Source organism: Lynx rufus, unplaced genomic scaffold, assembly GCF_022079265.1.
Source record: "Lynx rufus isolate CCGP_SWC_20201006 ecotype Redwood Valley unplaced genomic scaffold, mLynRuf1.p SCAF_3, whole genome shotgun sequence".
In the NCBI taxonomy this organism is placed as follows: domain Eukaryota; kingdom Metazoa; phylum Chordata; class Mammalia; order Carnivora; family Felidae; genus Lynx; species Lynx rufus.
The window spans coordinates 130,771,361-130,790,296 of NW_025814845.1; the positions used below are offsets into that span (position 1 = coordinate 130,771,361).

At 37.6% G+C, this 18,936-nt stretch overlaps 1 protein-coding gene across 3 annotated transcripts in view; it reads left to right on the forward strand.

The window, feature by feature from the left end:
* The window catches only part of GUCY1B1 (guanylate cyclase 1 soluble subunit beta 1), a 48,289-nt gene extending 30,430 nt beyond the window's left edge, over positions 1 to 17,859 (forward strand). For 2 of the 3 annotated variants that reach the window (XM_047091346.1, XM_047091347.1), the window contains exons 5-14: positions 1,320 to 1,517; positions 4,952 to 5,182; positions 5,593 to 5,709; positions 6,691 to 6,824; positions 10,552 to 10,749; positions 12,490 to 12,727; positions 13,759 to 13,899; positions 14,918 to 15,072; positions 15,415 to 15,541; positions 16,676 to 17,859. In XM_047091346.1, the coding sequence (XP_046947302.1) occupies positions 1,320 to 1,517; positions 4,952 to 5,182; positions 5,593 to 5,709; positions 6,691 to 6,824; positions 10,552 to 10,749; positions 12,490 to 12,727; positions 13,759 to 13,899; positions 14,918 to 15,072; positions 15,415 to 15,541; positions 16,676 to 16,699 (1,563 nt within the window). In that variant the 3' untranslated portion in view covers positions 16,700 to 17,859. Of the gene's footprint in view, positions 1 to 1,319; positions 1,518 to 4,951; positions 5,183 to 5,592; positions 5,710 to 6,690; positions 6,825 to 10,551; positions 10,750 to 12,489; positions 12,728 to 13,758; positions 13,900 to 14,055; positions 14,187 to 14,917; positions 15,073 to 15,414; positions 15,542 to 16,675 lie in introns of those variants that run through there. The other variant, XM_047091348.1, reaches the window with a different exon arrangement.
* Positions 17,860 to 18,936: the final 1,077 nt, after the last annotated feature.

The window sequence follows — 18,936 nt, forward strand, 5'->3', positions numbered from 1 at the left end:
TATTTGGAACTGGAACTATAGTTCAATTTTGGCCTATCTCCAGCACCTTTTTGATGCATTCTTTTATGTTCATGGCATTCTGAAACTATTTTATTTTACCCATTTGTTTTTAGTGATAATCATCAGTTATTGATGGATTAGTATTTGCTTGGTGTATTAGTTTTTATTGCTATCGTAACAAATTACCACAGATATAAATGTCTAAAACAACACAAATTTATTATACTATATTTTTAGAGGTCAAGGTCCATTAAAGTTTCACTAGACTCTAATGAAGGTGCCAGCAAGGCTACATCCCTTTATGTAGTCTCTAGGGGATAATTGTTTCCTTTCTCATTTAGGTGTTGACAATTCAGTTCCATGCTGTTATGGGGCTGAGGGCAATGTCATGTTTTAAATCAAAGTCTAACTTCTAAAGCTACCTTGTTCTTAATTCTTTTACCATGGTATGTTGTGGGTATCCTACCATATATGTGTAACACACACACACACACACACACACACACAAACACATTATCAACTGTTACTTGAAAAACCATGTTGGACTAAGGAAAACATATTGTTTGCACCATTTCTCCTGGTGATGTTTATGCAAACAAGTTTTGTGTATTAGTGAGTAATGCATGCATGCTAGTTTGGCATGGTCTATTAATGGCAAAGCTGCAAGAACAGAAAATACTTACTGCTAAATTTATTTGTTTTAGTTTTCCAAGATTCAGGTCCAAAAGATAATCATTTCACAGGTCAGCTATGAAGCTGTATCTTGATTGGAGGCTACTAATGAATATGAAGAAGTTCTGCCACTTTAATTTAGAAAATGTTAATTCTAAAATATTACTTCACAAAGTAGTATGCTTATATTTTCATATGCTTATCACTCTGATATAGTTTTTTGAATGAATGATTTTTAGGTTTGTAATGTAAACAGAGGGTAACATGGGGTCACTTTTGGCATCCGTATTGTTTATCATAACATGCATATACAACTTCCCCAAACTCCTATAAATACGTATATCTTTGCTTTAGCCCATTCTTTTTGCATCCCACTTGTTTATTTATCCTTTTTTAAAATGTATTAACTGATAATAGGCTCAGATGTTTTTATTAATTCTACTACTTTAGCCTTAAGTTCTCTCCACGTGTGGTTCTTGCCTTGTAGTTGTCTCCATGCACAAGGGAAGGCTGTGTTATATGAATGTTTATTCAGTCAATCCACCAACTAACGTCAGATTTGAGCCTTGTTTCCTTATCTTGCTTTCTCAAAGTCAGCTGCCATTGTGGAAGCATCATTTATTCACCTCACTTCCTCTTTATTACAGAATCTTGATGCTCTGCATGACCACCTCGCTACTATCTACCCAGGTATGCGTGCGCCTTCCTTTAGGTGCACTGATGCAGAAAAGGGCAAAGGACTCATTCTGCACTACTACTCAGAGAGAGAAGGACTTCAGGATATTGTCATCGGAATCATCAAAACAGTAGCTCAACAAATACATGGCACTGAAATAGACATGAAGGTAATGGTCAGTAATGGAGGCTCTTCTGAACACATCTGACATACAGAATATTAAACATGACACTGTGAATTTACCTGTAGCTGTCACTTCTAGTGGACCTCACCAGAGGCATATTTATGAGCCGTAACAGTGCTACACCAGCAATATTCTATATTTGGCCTTGGAAATCATTATACAGGATATTTTTTCCCTATGGCAGCAGAAATCTCTCTCCAATTATACATTGCTTAAGGCAATGTGAAACCTAGCTTGCATTTCCTGTATGCATCAGCTGGGTAGCAGAAGGAAAAGTGACTGGTTAAGCTGCAGCCTTCAGAATACAGAAAACCCAAAATATGGATAGTCAAATTCTAAGATATATAAGATATACATATATAATATTAGATATTGTTTTACTGATCATTGTCTCTTTGTAGATTTTTTTTTAATCTGTTCCTGAAATAATAGTTGGGATCTTTCATTTTGTGATCTAAAAATTTTGTTCTTTTAGAAAAAATTGGATTACTTGGTGAAAGAAGTCAGGTCTTAATATTTAAAAAATTTGTTGCTATTGATAATACGTGCTCTAAGTTTTGAGTGAAAATATCAGGGTAGTGCTACATCAGCTGTGTAATAAAGAAAACCATTGTTGGGGCGCCTGGGTGGCGCAGTCGGTTAAGCGTCCGACTTCAGCCAGGTCACGATCTCGCGGTCCGTGAGTTCGAGCCCCGCGTCAGGCTCTGGGCTGATGGCTCAGAGCCTGGAGCCTGGTTCCGATTCTGTGTCTCCCTCTCTCTCTGCCCCTCCCCCGTTCATGCTCTGTCTCTCTCTGTCCCAAAAATAAATAAATAAACGTTGAAAAAAAAATAAAAAAAAAAAGAAAACCATTGTTTTTCTCTCTTTTTGACCCTGCAATCTCTCCCAGTCACCTGCTCGGTGTGTGCCCAGAATGTTTAGCCTTACGAGCCATTTTTTAGTTGCTCGAAGTTCGAGAGAATTAGGGAGAGAGATATCCTATTTCAACTTTTTTTCTTTATGGCTATTTCTTAGATGCCAGAGTTATGTTCTAGCACATACAGGAAGCCCAAACTTTAAGTACAATATTATACAAAATAAAAATTCTCATCTTTAAATTGTTTATATTGGAAAAGTGTCCCATATATTTAATCTAGTAATGCCATGTTAGATTCGGTGGTTTTCTTTCTTTCAAGAGTTGATGTCAATTCTTGGTGTGACACTTGTGGGTGAGTCCCAGGTGCATCCTTAGTTTTTCTACAACTAGAAAGTAGGACTCTGTGTAACTTGACATTATCAAATCCAGAGACATTTAAAAAATTAAAACCGTGGGTAGAGAATCAACATGTATCCATGGCTAGGAATCTCACTGGAATTTAGCCAAAATATTCTATGCCTTTCATTTCTTATTTTTGATCCTGACCCCAAACTAATGCTACACTTATGCCTAGTGAGCCTTTGTCAGGGGCTTTTAGCATACTGTGTCTACTCTTGTGTTTGGTTTTTATTTAGGCAGGTTGAGCAAAAGACAAGTACGTAGAAACTTCAAGAAAAAAACACAAATCAGGGCGCACTTGGAGATTGCAGTTGCTATGGTTATCAGTGTACTTGGCATGGGAGATTGGCAGCCGTGAGCACACTCTATATAAAATTCAAGATTTTACTTAGTTGCATGGTTTCCTTTGTACAATATTTTGTTGCCTTGTGACCTTCATGTATTTAAGTGCTCCCACACAGACCTTCTGGAATATTTTCAGTTTTAGTTATATTTGGTATATTTAATTTTTGTCAAAGACACCTTTAATTTCCTGAAGTATTCTTATGTTGAATCCTTAAGCTTAACGATTCCAGGGTTACCAGATAATTTAACTACTTAAGGAATATTATACCATGTCAAGAAGTGATATGCCAACAAGAGCTTAAAAATATGATCAGAAAGCAGTTCATTTAGGGGCACCTGGGTGGCTCAGTTGGTTAAGTGTCTGACTTTGGTGCAGGTCATGATCTAGTGGTTTGTGAGTTCGAGCCCCACGTAGGACTCCGTGCTGACAGCTCAGAGCCTGGAGCCTGCTTCGGATTCTGTGTCTCTGTCTCTCTCTGCCCGTCCCCTGCTCTCTCTCTCTCTCTCTCTCAAAAATAAATAAACATTAAAAACATTTTTTTTTGAAAAAAGCAGTTCATTTTGACAATTTAATCAAAGCAAAGGAACAAGATTGAGGAATTAATTAGTAAATTTAGGTTGCATATAATTCAGTTCCGTTAGCTAAAATGGAACCAGAGCAGACCATCAAAACTGGGCTTGAATTTGAAGACTGACTCTTATTTTGTTCATGAAACTTTAGAGAAAACAACCTTAGTGAAGCAGACTGTTTAAATCATCGATAAAAATACTAATATTTAGCCAGTGTAGTAGGTGAGTGTGACTCCCGGGAGTAATATCCTAATTTCATTATGAAATGATTTGAAAGAATATGTACAAGGGCGTCACGTTAATTGTGATTTGTTCTTAAGTCTCAGAGTGTGCTGCTGGGAATACATGAGCAAAAAAAGCCAAAAAGAGCAACATTCTGCCTTCATTGAGCTATAACTGAAGAACTGTTGTGCCCACTACTTCCCATTTGGATCTGGCCACAGTTGAGATACAGTTTTTCCTTTTGGAAGAGGATGTATTGTTTCTGGTTTCTTAAACTCAAAAGAATAAACATCTTTTCTATACCTTAATAATGTATTTGCCTATGCGTAATATTTCAGAAATGTCACTATTTCTGTAAATTATAGAGCTTTACTCACTATTATGATTGCTTCCCTAGAATGAGTTCCTAGACTTGTAATTAGATTGAAGAATGCACAACTTTTTAGGGATTACTTGTATATTATCAATCTACCCTTCAGAAAATTTAATCAAGATCCCTTCCCACTTGTGGTATTCGAGATAACTCTTTTTCTGTATCTTACCCAATTTGGTATGTTGTATAATTGCTATTTGACGGATAAAAAGTGACATTGCATGTATTTTTAAATATGTAGCTGTATTATTTCATTTCTTTCTGTTTGCACATATCATTTTTTATCATATTAAATAAAACCACTTTGTATGGTTTGTGGGGTATTCACTGTACAATTGTACCTGGCTGAGCGGGCTGAGCCTACCAGGACAAGGGGGTGATTTTCTCCCAATTCTATCAAAGAAGCCATCTGGGCTGCTGAAGGATTCATACCAGATTTGCAATTTTATTGTAAGTAATTTTTCAGTCTTCAAATTGCATAAGTCAATGTCCAGAAATAGTTTCCTATTTAAGACATGCATAGTATTTGCATTTATGCATATTTTAAAATTAACTCTCTAAATGCAATTCTCATAACCAGTTTCTTAGGCATTTAGGATTTTAAGTAAACTGAAATGCAGGCAATTAACTCATCTCCCCCTCTGAAAAATCCAGGTTATTCAGCAAAGAAATGAAGAATGTGATCATACTCAATTTTTAATTGAGGAAAAAGAGTCAAAAGAAGAAGATTTTTATGAAGATCTTGATAGATTTGAAGAAAACGGTACCCAGGAATCACGCATCAGCCCGTATACCTTCTGCAAAGCTTTTCCTTTCCACATAATATTTGACCGGGACCTGGTGGTTACTCAGTGTGGCAATGCCATATACAGAGTGCTTCCCCAGGTAAAATGACATCACACTTCCTTGAGGTCTGAGGCAAAGGCTCTAGAGTTGTTATATGTGGCCATTTATTCACTTAATACATTGATTATATATCATGTAATGTGCAGTACATCGTATATCACGTAAGTTTTTTAAACTGAGCTAAGTGTATTTGAGCATACTGCAACTTTCCCTAGGACAGCTATTTATTCTTTTTCTGTTTTAATCACTCACAGGGACAATGGGAAAATTACATGGGGATACTATTGTTTTAATGAGAAAATGGGTAACTTTCTAGTCATAAGCAACTCCCCTACCAAATGATTATGATTTTCTACTTTAAAGTCTTACTGAGCTGGCTTAATCTAATCTCAAATCATAAGAATTATTTCTACTGATCACATGATCCTTTCTTTTCATCCACATTGTAGCTCCAACCTGGGAACTGCAGTCTGTTGTCTGTCTTCTCTCTGGTTCGTCCTCATATTGACATTAGTTTCCATGGGATCCTTTCGCACATCAATACAGTTTTTGTATTGAGAAGCAAGGTAATCAAAATATTATTTCTTTCAATGTGAGTAAGGGATGTTATATCTTAGAAGTGTCCCTGATGGAAAGTTACCTACTATACTATTCTATTATATGGAGAAGGTATAGAAAAATTCAAACCAAACCTCAGAGGGAGTCCTGTTTCAAAGGCAATATTATTGATTTTTGGTTTGCCTGAGCAGCACTGGAACTCTTACTAACTGATCAAAATTAACAAAAGTAAATTTTGAGACTGTATTGTTGGGACAGTGCAATTTCACATAATAAAACAAATATCTTTTACTCCCTGTACAGCTACGATGTACTATTTTAGACATCAGAAGAACTGATAAAAAAAAAAATACACTTTTTTAACTTCACCCAAAGCCACTGATTTAATTCTTCCTTAAATTGTCTATTATTCTTGGTGCCATTTTTGTGGGAATTTAAAAGTGATAAAATATTCTTTTGGTTGAATGTTTAAGGAATACCCAGATCTCATAGTTTCTGTTCTTGGGAGTGATACAGCAAACGTGTCCTAGAATATATATTTTGTCCTTCCTGAAGCCCTTGGAAAGGTCTTACCCACACATACTTTATGTATTTGGAACTACTCCCAGCCTCTCTGTGAATGCAGGTATGGGGAATAGAGACACTTGGTTTCTTTTTTTTCATAGAACTTAGTATTATATGTTGGAGCCATACTGGAAAATCAGAAATAAGATTCACAGTAGCTTTAAAACAATATGCAAGCATAGTAAGACTATTATCTTTTTGGGTCCAAAGGAGATAGTCAATTCGTTTTTCTGCAGTGTTCGCAAGGTAATCACTTTGCTTATTACCTGGCAGTATTTCTGTGAAATGCCCTTCCTGATCTACTTGGTGTCCTTATTCCCCCTGGACACTTTGGTGGGAAATGAGGTATACATGTCCTTCTTTTTGCTGACTTGTTGCGTAGGGAGAAAGGTACTAGTTTAATAGCTGTGTCTTGCTTTTTCAAGGAAGGACTGTTGGATGTAGAGAAATTAGAATGTGAGGATGAGCTGACTGGGACTGAGAGCAGCTGCTTACGTCTCAAGGGGCAGATGATCTACTTACCTGAAGCCGATAGCATCCTTTTTCTGTGTTCACCAAGGTAATCATTTTTAGATCAATTATAATGGATAGAAGTACCCATTTTTAGCTAACGGAGAAATTCAAAAGCATCTTATTTAATGATGTCTACATGTTTCAAGTATAATTAGGTATTACAACCCCTGTTCATACAGCACTCTAGTACAAGGATAATTTCATTTAACATTTGTAACAAGCTCAGAAGAAATCCTGTATTCTTTTTTTTTTTTTTAATTTGTCCTGTCTTAATCAATGTGCCAAGTGTATGTGCCATCAGATCATGGAAAAATCTAATCTGCTGGTAGCTAATGCTTAGCTTTGTACCTTCCAAAGAGGCACCACGTAGAAAAGAAATTCCATAAAGCATTTAATATGATGACATAAATACATGGGTATATTTGGCACCGAAAAATTACTTTCTACAATTATTTCTAGATTTAAAATATAACTACCCTATATTGAAAATATTTAGCTACTCTAATCAGGATATACAATTCAAAATATATTATTACATTGAAATTTATGTAAATTATGTTTTTTGTAATGAACATCAGAAGGAAGTAAAACTGTAGGATGGTATTTTTCCAATTTGAAAACAACATTTTAAAAGATGCATGGCAACTCAGAATAAGAAAAACATACCTAAATTTACTTAGAAAAATAGAAAAAGGGGCGCCTGGGTGGCGCAGTCGGTTAAGCGTCCGACTTCAGCCAGGTCACGATCCGCGGTCCGTGAGTTCGAGCCCCGCGTGGGGCTCTGGGCTGATGGCTCAGAGCCTGGAGCCTGTTTCCGATTCTGTGTCTCCCTCTCTCTCTGCCCCTCCCCCGTTCATGCTCTGTCTCTCTCTGTCCCCCCCCCCAAAAAAAAAGTTGAAAAAAAAGAAAAATAGAAAAAGATAACTGGAACTTTTTAGGTGGTATTTTGTGTATTTAACTTTGTATGACAGAAACATTATATGCACATTATTTAGTAACACATTCACTACAGCATGTTTTGCTGAGCTACTGGCTAAAAATTTAATTTAAAGTCCACCATGATCACTCTTCATTTAAAGATACTGCCTGAAAATTTCTGAAAAATCTATTGAACTTTATAACTTCCTTTAATATTATTAATACACTATTAACGACTACATAAGACTAATGATTATTTTTTCCTGAGAATATGCATCATGAAAATAAAAGAGACAAACTTAGAGAATATCAACCCTTTATATCTTTTTATTAGTCACTTTCATTGTTCTAACTATATTTTTATCTGCTATCAATGTGGTTTTTTTTTTCTTTTGCCCTTTTCACGTTGAGCTTTAGTAGAATGACAGCTGTTCAATAGGGACAATTTCTATTCATGGAGATAAAGGTCTCTTTGGAAACAGAAGCAGAAGATTTGGAGGCTCTTTGTTAATTACCATATGAAGAAATGGGTCACATATTGACACATTCACAATTTGTCATATGGTACCTGTCCGTGTATTTAGAAAGATTTGTACTTGTGTTAAATGAGATCCACTAAAAGCAGTTTTACTTATAAATAATTCTAAGATGATTAGTTTAAATTTAGGGGAAAAATGTTACTAGTTCATTAAGATAATAAGTAAATTTTTAGAAAAATGAGACATAGAGGCACTTTGGTGAGTCAGTCAGTTAAGCATCTGACTCTCTTTTCGGCTCAGGTCATGATCCCAGGGTCATGGGATTGAGCCCTGTGTGGGGCTCTGCTGAGTATGGAACCTGCTTAAGATTGTCTCCCTCTGCCCCTCCCCCACTCCCTCTTGTGCACACAGGTACTCTTTCACACACACACACACACACACACACACAAAGTGAGATATAATTTTATTGTTTTTAACCTCCATACAAGAATTTTTAGCCATTTTTATTTTAAGCTTGTAATCTTTTTTTTTTTTTTTCCTCTATTCACGGGCAGTTCTTGTATATCAGCTAGCAGGTGATCTGTCCTCTTTTCAGATGAGTCTATTCTGCCATTGAGCCGAGCTGTTCAAGGTTAACATACATACGCATTTTAACAAAATCTAAAGAAACCATATGGTTCATTACTAAAGTCTTTGATCATTTTATTTTTCTATATTGACATGCTTATGTTGGCTTTGATTTGTGGACATTTCTGCTGAGAATGTATAACAAGGAGACATTTTATTAATCCAAAATTCTTCAGTAAAGTCACAACTCCTTATGTCATTTTATTTTATTTTATTTTTTTAAATGATTTTTTTGTTAAGGTTTATTTATTTTTGAGACAGAGAGAGACAGAGCATGAACGGGGGAGGGGCAGAGAGAGGGAGACACAGAATCTGAAACGGGCTCCAGGCTCTGAGCTGTCAGCACAGAGCCTGACGCGGGGCTCGAACTCACGGACCGTGAGATCGTGACCTGAGCCGAAGTCGGCCGCTAAACCGACTGAGCCACCCAGGTGCCCCATCCTTATGTCATTTTAGAGAAATTCTTATTGTGAATGCCCAGAAGTTATTACTTTATATTTAAAGAATTCAAACCAATAATATAACCTTAAGATATTTTAACCAAAAAATAAATGTTTAAAAAGCAGTCACTTATCAGATCATCACTGAATCAATACAATTATGCTATTTTTTTTTAATGTTTGTTTATTTTTGAGAGAGAGAGAGACAGAGGAGGGGCAGAGAGAGAGGGAGACACAGAATTTGAAGCAGGCTTCAGGCTCTGAGCTGTCAGCACAGAGCCCGACACAGTGCTCTAACCCATGAACCATGAGATCATGACCTGAGCTGAAGTTGGATGATCAACCAATTGAGCCACCCAGGTGCCCCTATTATGCTAATCTAGAAATAACTTTGGTAAAAAAAGAACAAAACCATAGGTTACAAATATGCATACACTTTAGTAAGATTATATAATGTTTCAAAAATGAGAAAAATTTTCAGCAAACAAAAGTAGTAGAAGAAATTAGAATCAGAAGTAAGAGTAGCACATAAAATACATGTCATAAAGTTATAAGCACATAAAATACATGTGGAAGATAGGTCATAAATCTGATTGTAAACTTTTTATCACTGCATCTAAAAGAGAAAAGCAACCAGTTACAACAGTCAGTGGATGCATAAGGCAACAATGAACTGGTTTCTCAAAAGAAGCATTATCATCCCTGTTACAGAGGGCAAAAAGAAAGTTTTCTCCATCTCTTTATAATGAGGGGAAAATGTGATTGCAGTCCATAACGGCCACGTGTTAAATACCAGGTTAATTTTCACAGGATAGTTTTCTCCTTTATCTTTCAGTTTAGGCTGATGGAATCAAAAAGTGAGATTTGGCAAAAATGTATGTCAAGTTCACTGCTCCTTGATAGATTTTTTTTTAATGTTTATTTTTCAGACAGAGAGAAACAGAGCATGAATGGGGGGAGGGTCAGAGAGAGGGAGACACAGAATCCTAAACAGGCTCCAGGCTCTGAGCGGTCAGCACAGAGCCTGACGCGGGGCTCAAACTCGCGACCCCAAGATCATGACCTGAGCCGACGTCGGATGCCCAACCGACTGAGCCACCCAGGCGCCCCTGCTCCTTGATAGATTTTTAAATATATGAAAGAATGAAGTTATAGTCTTCATGCAACTCTCCATTTTTTTTTTTCTGTCTTTAGCCTGACCTATTGAATGGTAGGAGATGACCAGATTTTACTCCTTGACAGTAGTCAGGCTTGATGTTAGCATGTACACAAGTTGGCACTGACTTCTCCTCATTTCCCTATCTACCAGTGTGATGAACCTGGACGATCTGACAAGGAGAGGTCTGTACCTAAGTGACATCCCTCTGCATGATGCCACGCGCGATCTCGTTCTCTTGGGAGAACAATTCAGAGAGGAATACAAACTGACCCAAGAACTGGAAATCCTCACAGATAGGCTGCAGCTCACATTAAGAGCCTTGGAAGATGAAAAGAAAAAGACAGACACGTAAGAATGCAACCTTGTGGGTAAGGAAGGGCGTTGTATATTGTGGTGAAGTTTGGTAACCAAAGTAGAAAGGCACGGAATCTGTTATACTCTGGAGTAGTAGGTAAGAATCTTCCATATCACTTAGAAAGAAATTATGCATACAGAAATACATCAGTCTTAATGGTAGTGGAAATGTGTCTTCTAGTTTTAGAAACTAAGTTGAAAGAATAAATGCCATAATACCTCCCTGAAAATCAGTACAATAATCCAAGTGTGTATTTAAAGGTGAAGTATCCATTCATTCCTTCCTTCATATGAGAGAGATGTTCGAAGCATCCTCTGTGTGCCAAGGGCTGGCTGGGTTCTCGGGGTTGCAGTGAACACTGTACTTAGAATTGGCCTTCATTTTCAAAAAATTCATTTCAGATATGCACTGTGTATACTACTTGGCCTTGCTTGTATATATTCGTTAAAGGCACTAAATCACTGGACATTCATGAGAAATTTTACCCAGGGTCTTGGGTATTCATTTTTGATGGCTTGTCGGAGAATTGAAGTGATCTGTCTGACTTCTCCTAAGAACTATTTCATTCTACTTGAACACCCAGAATATTGATAACAGCATCACTTTCTGTACTTTTCTTTGCATTGATATGTGTGTGGTTGCCCTGAAATGAATGCTGTGCCCACACATAAACACGCCAGTTAACTATTTATTAATAACATGGATGAAATAGAGAACGACATTTAATGTCTGTCTATACATAGCTTCTTAATTCACTTGTCTTGACCTTTGTATAGAGAAGCTGAAAGCTATATCTGGTTTCTTTGATGCCTCTTTACTTTCATTGTGGCCCTCAACAGATCCCTGAATCCCTCCAGATATTTTGCAGATTTCAAAAAGGATATGGGACAGGCGGCTCAAATTCCTCCCACTGCTTAAAAAAAAAATTCAAACTGTAGGTTTTATTGGTATGTGGTACAACTTCATCCTTGAAAATAACACATTGTATGAGGCTTGTAAGATTCAACTTAGCATAGTACGTCCTCTGGCTTTAGGGAAGAAAAAGGTAGAGAGGCATCATTTCTTCCTCTGGGTCCTCATGCCAAGAGCCATCGGTTACCCCAGTTTCTGCTTCTGTCCTATCAGTCCCTCGGCTCTCACCCTCCTCCCGTTGTGCTTACCACACTTGTCCCTCTGCGTGGTACCTTATGCCATTGAAAAATCACAGGATTGCTTATAGAAGTACAGTCTTTTCTTGCCGAGCCCAGGCTCCACCTGTTTTTTTCTGTTTCTTCCACGGAAGAAAGAGGCATGGATGAGACTGGGAGGAGATCTACTTGGTTTAATGGTATTTACACAAATTCAGGTAAACTTCTTATTCCTGAGAGATAAACATGGTCCTGGTATTATACTACTCAGACAGTGTTCTGAGTGCTGGTAATGACAACTTTCCTACTGTGAATACTGTAATAACAGGTCAGAATTCAGTACCACGGATGAAAACTCTGACTTCCTATTGCCAGGGTTCTGCTTCGCCTATTTGGTTGCCTTATTTCCATTTAGTTTGAATTGGTTTGGATTTGGAGGTGTTGCATGTGATTAAAACAAATAAATTATGGTATTTTTGAAAACTTACATAGATGGCTAATAATGGGTGTCTTATAAGACTCCAGGTTTTTACGGTACAAACGACATCAAAACTCTGTGATTCCCAGCATTTCTTCCTGCGGCTTTTTCCCCATCCCGCTGAATAGGCTGTTGTATTCTGTCCTCCCTCCATCCGTTGCCAATGAGCTGAGACACAAGCGTCCAGTGCCTGCCAAGAGATATGACAACGTGACCATCCTCTTCAGTGGCATTGTGGGCTTCAATGCCTTCTGTAGCAAGCATGCATCTGGAGAAGGGGCCATGAAGATTGTAAACCTGCTCAATGACCTCTACACCAGATTTGACACACTGACTGACTCCCGGAAAAATCCATTTGTTTATAAGGCAAGTCCAGACCACATCCTAATGCAGTGCCCTTCAGAGTCTGAATTTTGAGACCCTATGTTTCGAGGCACCATTCTCTGACTATAGCCCTACAGCCTTGGTGCAGTAGGCCTCCATGTATCCACTGTTTACCATTTTCTTAAATAATTTACCTCTTGTTGTAAACCTTTCTCTTCCCTGTAACCAAAATGAATAGAGCTGATGGTTCCCTGGTTCAAATGAAATGTTCAGCAGCTTTTTGCACTTACATTAATGAATCTGCACAGGTTGTTTCTCACCCATCATGTAAACATAGCATTTGTTTTAGTGCTCTGTCGGAGACATTTTTACTGAAATACATAAATGCTTTGCATAGTAAAGAAGTCTTAGAGCATGAGAAGGGGACTGGGGACTCGGGTTTGCTTTTAGATTACACCGACCTGAAGATAAACATTTATAAGGCATTTATGTGCTTTGTTTCAATTAAAAACAAATATAATATTGGAAAAAATGAAGTCAGGGGATTATTGCTTCATAAAAGCAAGAATGTTAACCAGACCATCTCCAGGCATCTGGAGTAATAGGAGTGCCACAAGGACTATTTATTTTATAGTGGTTTTCTGAGGTACAGTGTGACATTTTGTGAGCACATCATAAATGTAAATGGTTATTGAACATGATAAACCATTGGACGTTGGGCAGTGGCTCTTGTGTCATAAACCATCATTATTTTAGGGAGATACTGGTAATAAATTGTTCTAGTGAATTATAAGCGTATCTGAGATGAGAAACCAGGAATTACTAGGGGGGAAATAATGCTGTGTCCATGCCTGGCTGTAATGAAAGACCTCAAGTGCTGTGTGCAAGTTTCAAATAATTACAAGGTTTCATCTTGTTGGAATTGAATGTATTATAATTTTAAACGAATTCATGGGAGGAAAGTTTAAAGTTACTGGTAGCCTTGGGGAAATGTTGTTTATATAGAAGGGTAGCAAATGAAACAGTAATGTTTATTCTATCCAATGACTGTGTAAATATATGTGCTGTGTTAGGTGGAGACAGTTGGTGATAAGTATATGACAGTGAGTGGTTTACCAGAGCCATGCATCCACCATGCACGATCCATTTGCCACCTGGCCTTGGATATGATGGAAATTGCTGGCCAGGTTCAAGTAGATGGAGAATCTGTTCAGGTTAGTAAATAAAATAGATACTATAATAGCAGTAGCAGACCTTTGTGGTCAACTGACTCACATTCTTTGGCAGGCAGTCATTACGTATAAAGGAAGACATCATCATGACAACAGACTATAATATTTTTGAACCCATTGTATTACATTTTTTCACAGAGATGGGAAATCTGTCCACCTTTTTGAAACTACCTAGCCTGTTCCATGTACTGAAATCAAGAGGATGAGACCAAACTTCCTATCCTTTCTGGTTTATTTTTTAAAAATCTCTAGGGGCGCCTGGGTGGCGCAGTCGGTTAAGCGTCCGACTTCAACCAGGTCACGATCTCGCGGTCCGTGAGTTCGAGCCCCGCGTCGGGCTCTGGGCTGATGATGGCCCAGAGCCTGGAGCCTGCTTCCGATTCTGTGTCTCCCTCTCTCTTTGCCCCTCCCCCGTTCATGCTCTGTCTCTCTCTGTCCCAAAAATAAATAAACGTTGAAAAAAAAAAAAATCTCTTTCCTGCGTCTCATATAAGTTGCCAGATTCATAACTTTGGAATCTTCTGACTTTAGAAAAAGAATATTTCTCTTGGAAGACAGATTTTGTGAGAGTTTTTTTTTTAATATTAATGCTTGATTTTTTTTTACCTTTCCTTTAATCTCTTTTTTAAAAATTTTTTTTTCATTTATTTATTTTTGAGAGACAGAGAGAGACACAGCACAGGTGGGGGAGGGGCAGAGAGAGAATGAGACATAGAATCTGAAGCAGACTCGAGGCTCTGAGCTGTCAGCAAAGAGCCCGACGTGGGGCTTGAACTCACAAACTGTGAGATCATGACCTGAGCCGAAGTCGGTCGCTCAACCGACTGAGCCACCCAGGCGCCCCGAGAGTTTTTTATTTTGTCTGTAATACACTTGGAGTTCTTCCAGAGAATTCTTATGATTTCTTTATGATGACTTTACGTTATTCTATGATGTAAAGTAATCAAAAATTAGTGTTTTGGTGATCGAGCTTATTGAAACAAAGCTTTGATTTCTGCAGATAACCATAGGGATACACACTGGAGAAGTAGTTACTGGTGTCATAGGGCAGAGGATGCCTCGATATTGTCTTTTTGGAAATACTGTTAACCTCACAAGCAGAACAGAAACCACTGGAGAAAAGGGAAAAATAAATGTGTCTGAATACACATACAGGTAAGAGAACAGGTCTTGGTATTTACTGATTTGCAAGAAAAATGTCTCTTCGCATGTGGTTTAACACTCTGCATGATTTTGTTACTTTTAAACAGTCATCACTTATGCTCTTAGGATTGTTTATTTTTTATTTGAGAACGGATCATCACTCCCACTCTCAATGAATCTACACCACCTTAGGAATTCCTTGCATGGCCACCATTACTAAAATCCTGTGTTACTTTTAAATACAATTTTAACATGTGTCATTACTGTCTCGATTTCGAACTTCGGTTCATGTCCCTTTCTCCATACAACCATAGTCAAGACGTCTTTTCCTATTCCCTGTCCCCTATCTTTTAGATGTCTTATGACACCAGAAAACTCAGATCCACAATTCCATTTGGAGCACAGAGGCCCAGTGTCCATGAAGGGTAAAAAAGAGCCAATGCAAGTTTGGTTTCTATCCAGAAAAAATACAGGAACAGAGGTATGACTAATCAGCATGCAGTTACGTTTTTTAAAGACAGAATATAAATACAAGGAGCTAAATTATAATCACTGAAAATATGTCTCCTTTGAAAAGAATTCTTACTTGCTGAAATGAACTCTCAGGTAAAGCAATGTAAGTACTGAAACATTAATGAGCCAGTTAGAACAATAAAAACTTCTTAGGGGATACTTTATTGTTGCCAGCTTTTTACCGCTAATGAAATTAAACTTAAAAGCACCAGACAGGGAAGACCAGTTTTTGGTTCTTCCTCCATAATCTGGCTGAGGTGAGAGGACAATGAGGGACTTCCTGGCCTCTTTGCTTAGCTCCATAAGGGGTTCTGATATCACCATCTGGCCAGAGTCAGGACTGCAAGTTATGAGAGGTTTCTTAATCACGAAGCTTCAGATCCTTCTAAGGGCCAATCTATCTCCCTGTGGAATGTTTGGGGATCTTTAGACATCCTAGGCTCTCGTGCGTTTTTCCTAGAAAGGAGAGTGATTTATGCTTTTCCAGAATCTAAATGATTGTATAGGGGAACCTCAGGTTCGTGCTAGTGCTGTGGTTATACTCTGGCTGTACTACTACGTGCTAGAGTTGACTTTAGACACTAGCCCTCCAAACTGGAATCCTGATTCACGCTGGGCTCCTACACACCAAAGTCATGCCCACCTTGTTCCCACACACAGGCCGCTATATCAGAAGTAAGGTTGATACTTTGTTCCCTGTTGATGTAGAGGTTCTTTAGAGAGGGTGAGACTACTTGATTATATTTCCTTTTCCGAACGTATACATCCCCTAAAAATGCTGGTAGAGCATAAGTCCTAAAAGGAATGGAATGCCAAGTTTTAAAATATTTATCTTTATCTTCTTTCTGCTGTTTTTACTTTAGATAATTTACTTGTGGTTTTGGCATGCTTACTGAGGCTCTTCTGATAAATTAAGCCCTACCTCAAGTGTTGCTCGTTTTAGGTGGGTGGTCCTTGTTTCACCCAGAATTATGATGGGAAGACTTAGAAAAACAGATGTGCATGCATATATTAAAAAAAAAAAAGAAAAGAAAATCTTTGGGGGATACTACAAGCTTTATTATCACTGAAAATGAACCCTTATTTATTCCACTCTTTAAAGGAACCAGCACAGGATGATAACTGAATTTCAGACTGTGGGATGACGGGGACTGCAGAATGGGCTCCAGTTGTCCCCTGTCTCACCAAGCAATTATTCCCTGTGGATACAGATTTCGCTTTGTCCTTTGCAATGACCCCAAGCCTTTCTCTTAGGCATAGCTTTCATTATTCGTTATTCAACCTTTGCTCTGCTTTTGGTAATTTTCAAGGTTTAGTATATTACCTAAAGTTTGGCTTTAGATGTGGATAATGTGAATTTCATGTGTCTTAAGATCTACTACAAGCATTACTTAACATGGTAATTTGCAAGTGGTAGGCACCCAATAAGTAGTTGTTGAATTTAATTAAATGACACTGAACAGTATTTGGTCATGTGTACATATCATATCATGGTTTGCCAAATCTGTTTAGTGTTCCATGTATATGTACATGTATATTTTAATGACTATAATAACATATAACAAAGTTTATATCGTGTTGGTGTACATCATCATAGAAACCATTTTCTAAAAGAGTGAATTCTAACTTTTAGGGGAAAAAAATGCAATTTATTTTCAGATTCCCAAAATAAGAATTAATATACCATGCTAAGAAAATAATGAGTATTTTGAACTGTGCTAATTTTTCGTCAAAAATATAGGATGCACATTTCTGTTCTTAAAATATTTGGTTGCTCACCCAAATCATGTGGCATTATAATTCCTCTAAAATTCTGTAGTTTGTACTATATCCCTTGTATTAAATCCCTTTAACAACATGTTATAAAAAGTTGCACTGTTTCACAGTGAGCTATTACATTAGCTTGAGATAAATGTCAGGGCTCTAACCACATCTGAGAATAAAATTGGGAGTACTACTGGGATACTCCTGTAAGAGCCATTTCTGGCCATTTATTTCCAGAAATGAGCTTCTTTTTCTTAGCTTGGAAGAATGTGGTTATATCCAGGCCATCAGGTTCAGAAAAGTTAACTTTAATTTTGACATAGAATGCATCCCTATTGGAATAATTGGCCTGTTGTTCTTAAATAATTTATTAATATCTACCTTTATAAAATATAGTGCAACTACATTTGTGTAAGAGTGTTTGTCTTTAAATTTAGTATTTCGTATCAGCACAACGATACATGTATAAATGTTCCATGTTCCTGTGTAAGAAAATCTGCAATAAATTATTTTTTCCACTTGTCTCTAGACAGTTTTTATTTCACCAAAAATGATATTAATGTCATTATTGGCCATGTTATTAATGCCATTTTTATACATACATTTTATAATTTTCCCTGTTTTGCACTTTAATTTCGATTCAGTGTTGTTATGAAGTTGAATGGCTGCTCTTAGATAGGCTTAGTCTCAGATGCTCTTTTTCTTCAGTACCAACTAAATGCAGAAGCAAGACGAGACCTGGGGGGACAGATCCATGGATCGATAGGAAATGACATCATTCCTTGAGGATCTCAGTCTTTCAGGAGTGAAAGACACATGTACAAATAATTACAATATGTGCTATTTGTAGTGTTCATCCAATTTAAGGAACTGAGAGAATACGTAGAGAATGAGGTAAGACGGGGACAGGGGGCAGCAGGGAGACAAGGCAGGGTTTTATGAGGGTCTCACTTAAAGATGAATCAATGCCATGGGAGCGAGACTCTAGACCTCTTCCAGCAGCAGATGCTCAGGAAGTGTCTCCAGATTCTCTCCTGCCTAATCCTCCTGCACAGCACGCGTTCTGTGCATTCACTTTGCTCTGCATATCTTCCGAATTTCTACAATTCCTTGACGTGTCTGTGTTCCACTGACCCTGATGACCCCTTCACGTTTGTTTGTTTTCATCCTCTTTTTATTGTTTCTGTTCAGTTATTTCACAAACATTTTTTTGGTAAGAGTTTTAAAACATGAAGAAAAGGTTAAAGGACTCCTATAAGGCACAACCATTCACCAAGCACCTGGATTCTACACTTCTTAAAAATTTACTAAATTTTTGGCGACTCCCTTTTAATTCATATTCTGGCTTTTTGTAGTCTGCTGGGTTTTATTTCTTTTGTTGAGCGCTCACCCACATACTATAAAATTCACTTTTTAGAAGTGTACAGTTCACTTTTTAGAAGTGTATTCACAAGGTTGTACAACCAACTAATTCCAAAATATTTTCATGACCGCCCCCCCAAATCCTGTAATCATTAGCAGTAAATCCCAATTAACCCCTTCCCCCAGCCCCTGGCAACACTAATCTATTTCCTGTTTCTAAAGATTTACCCATTCTGA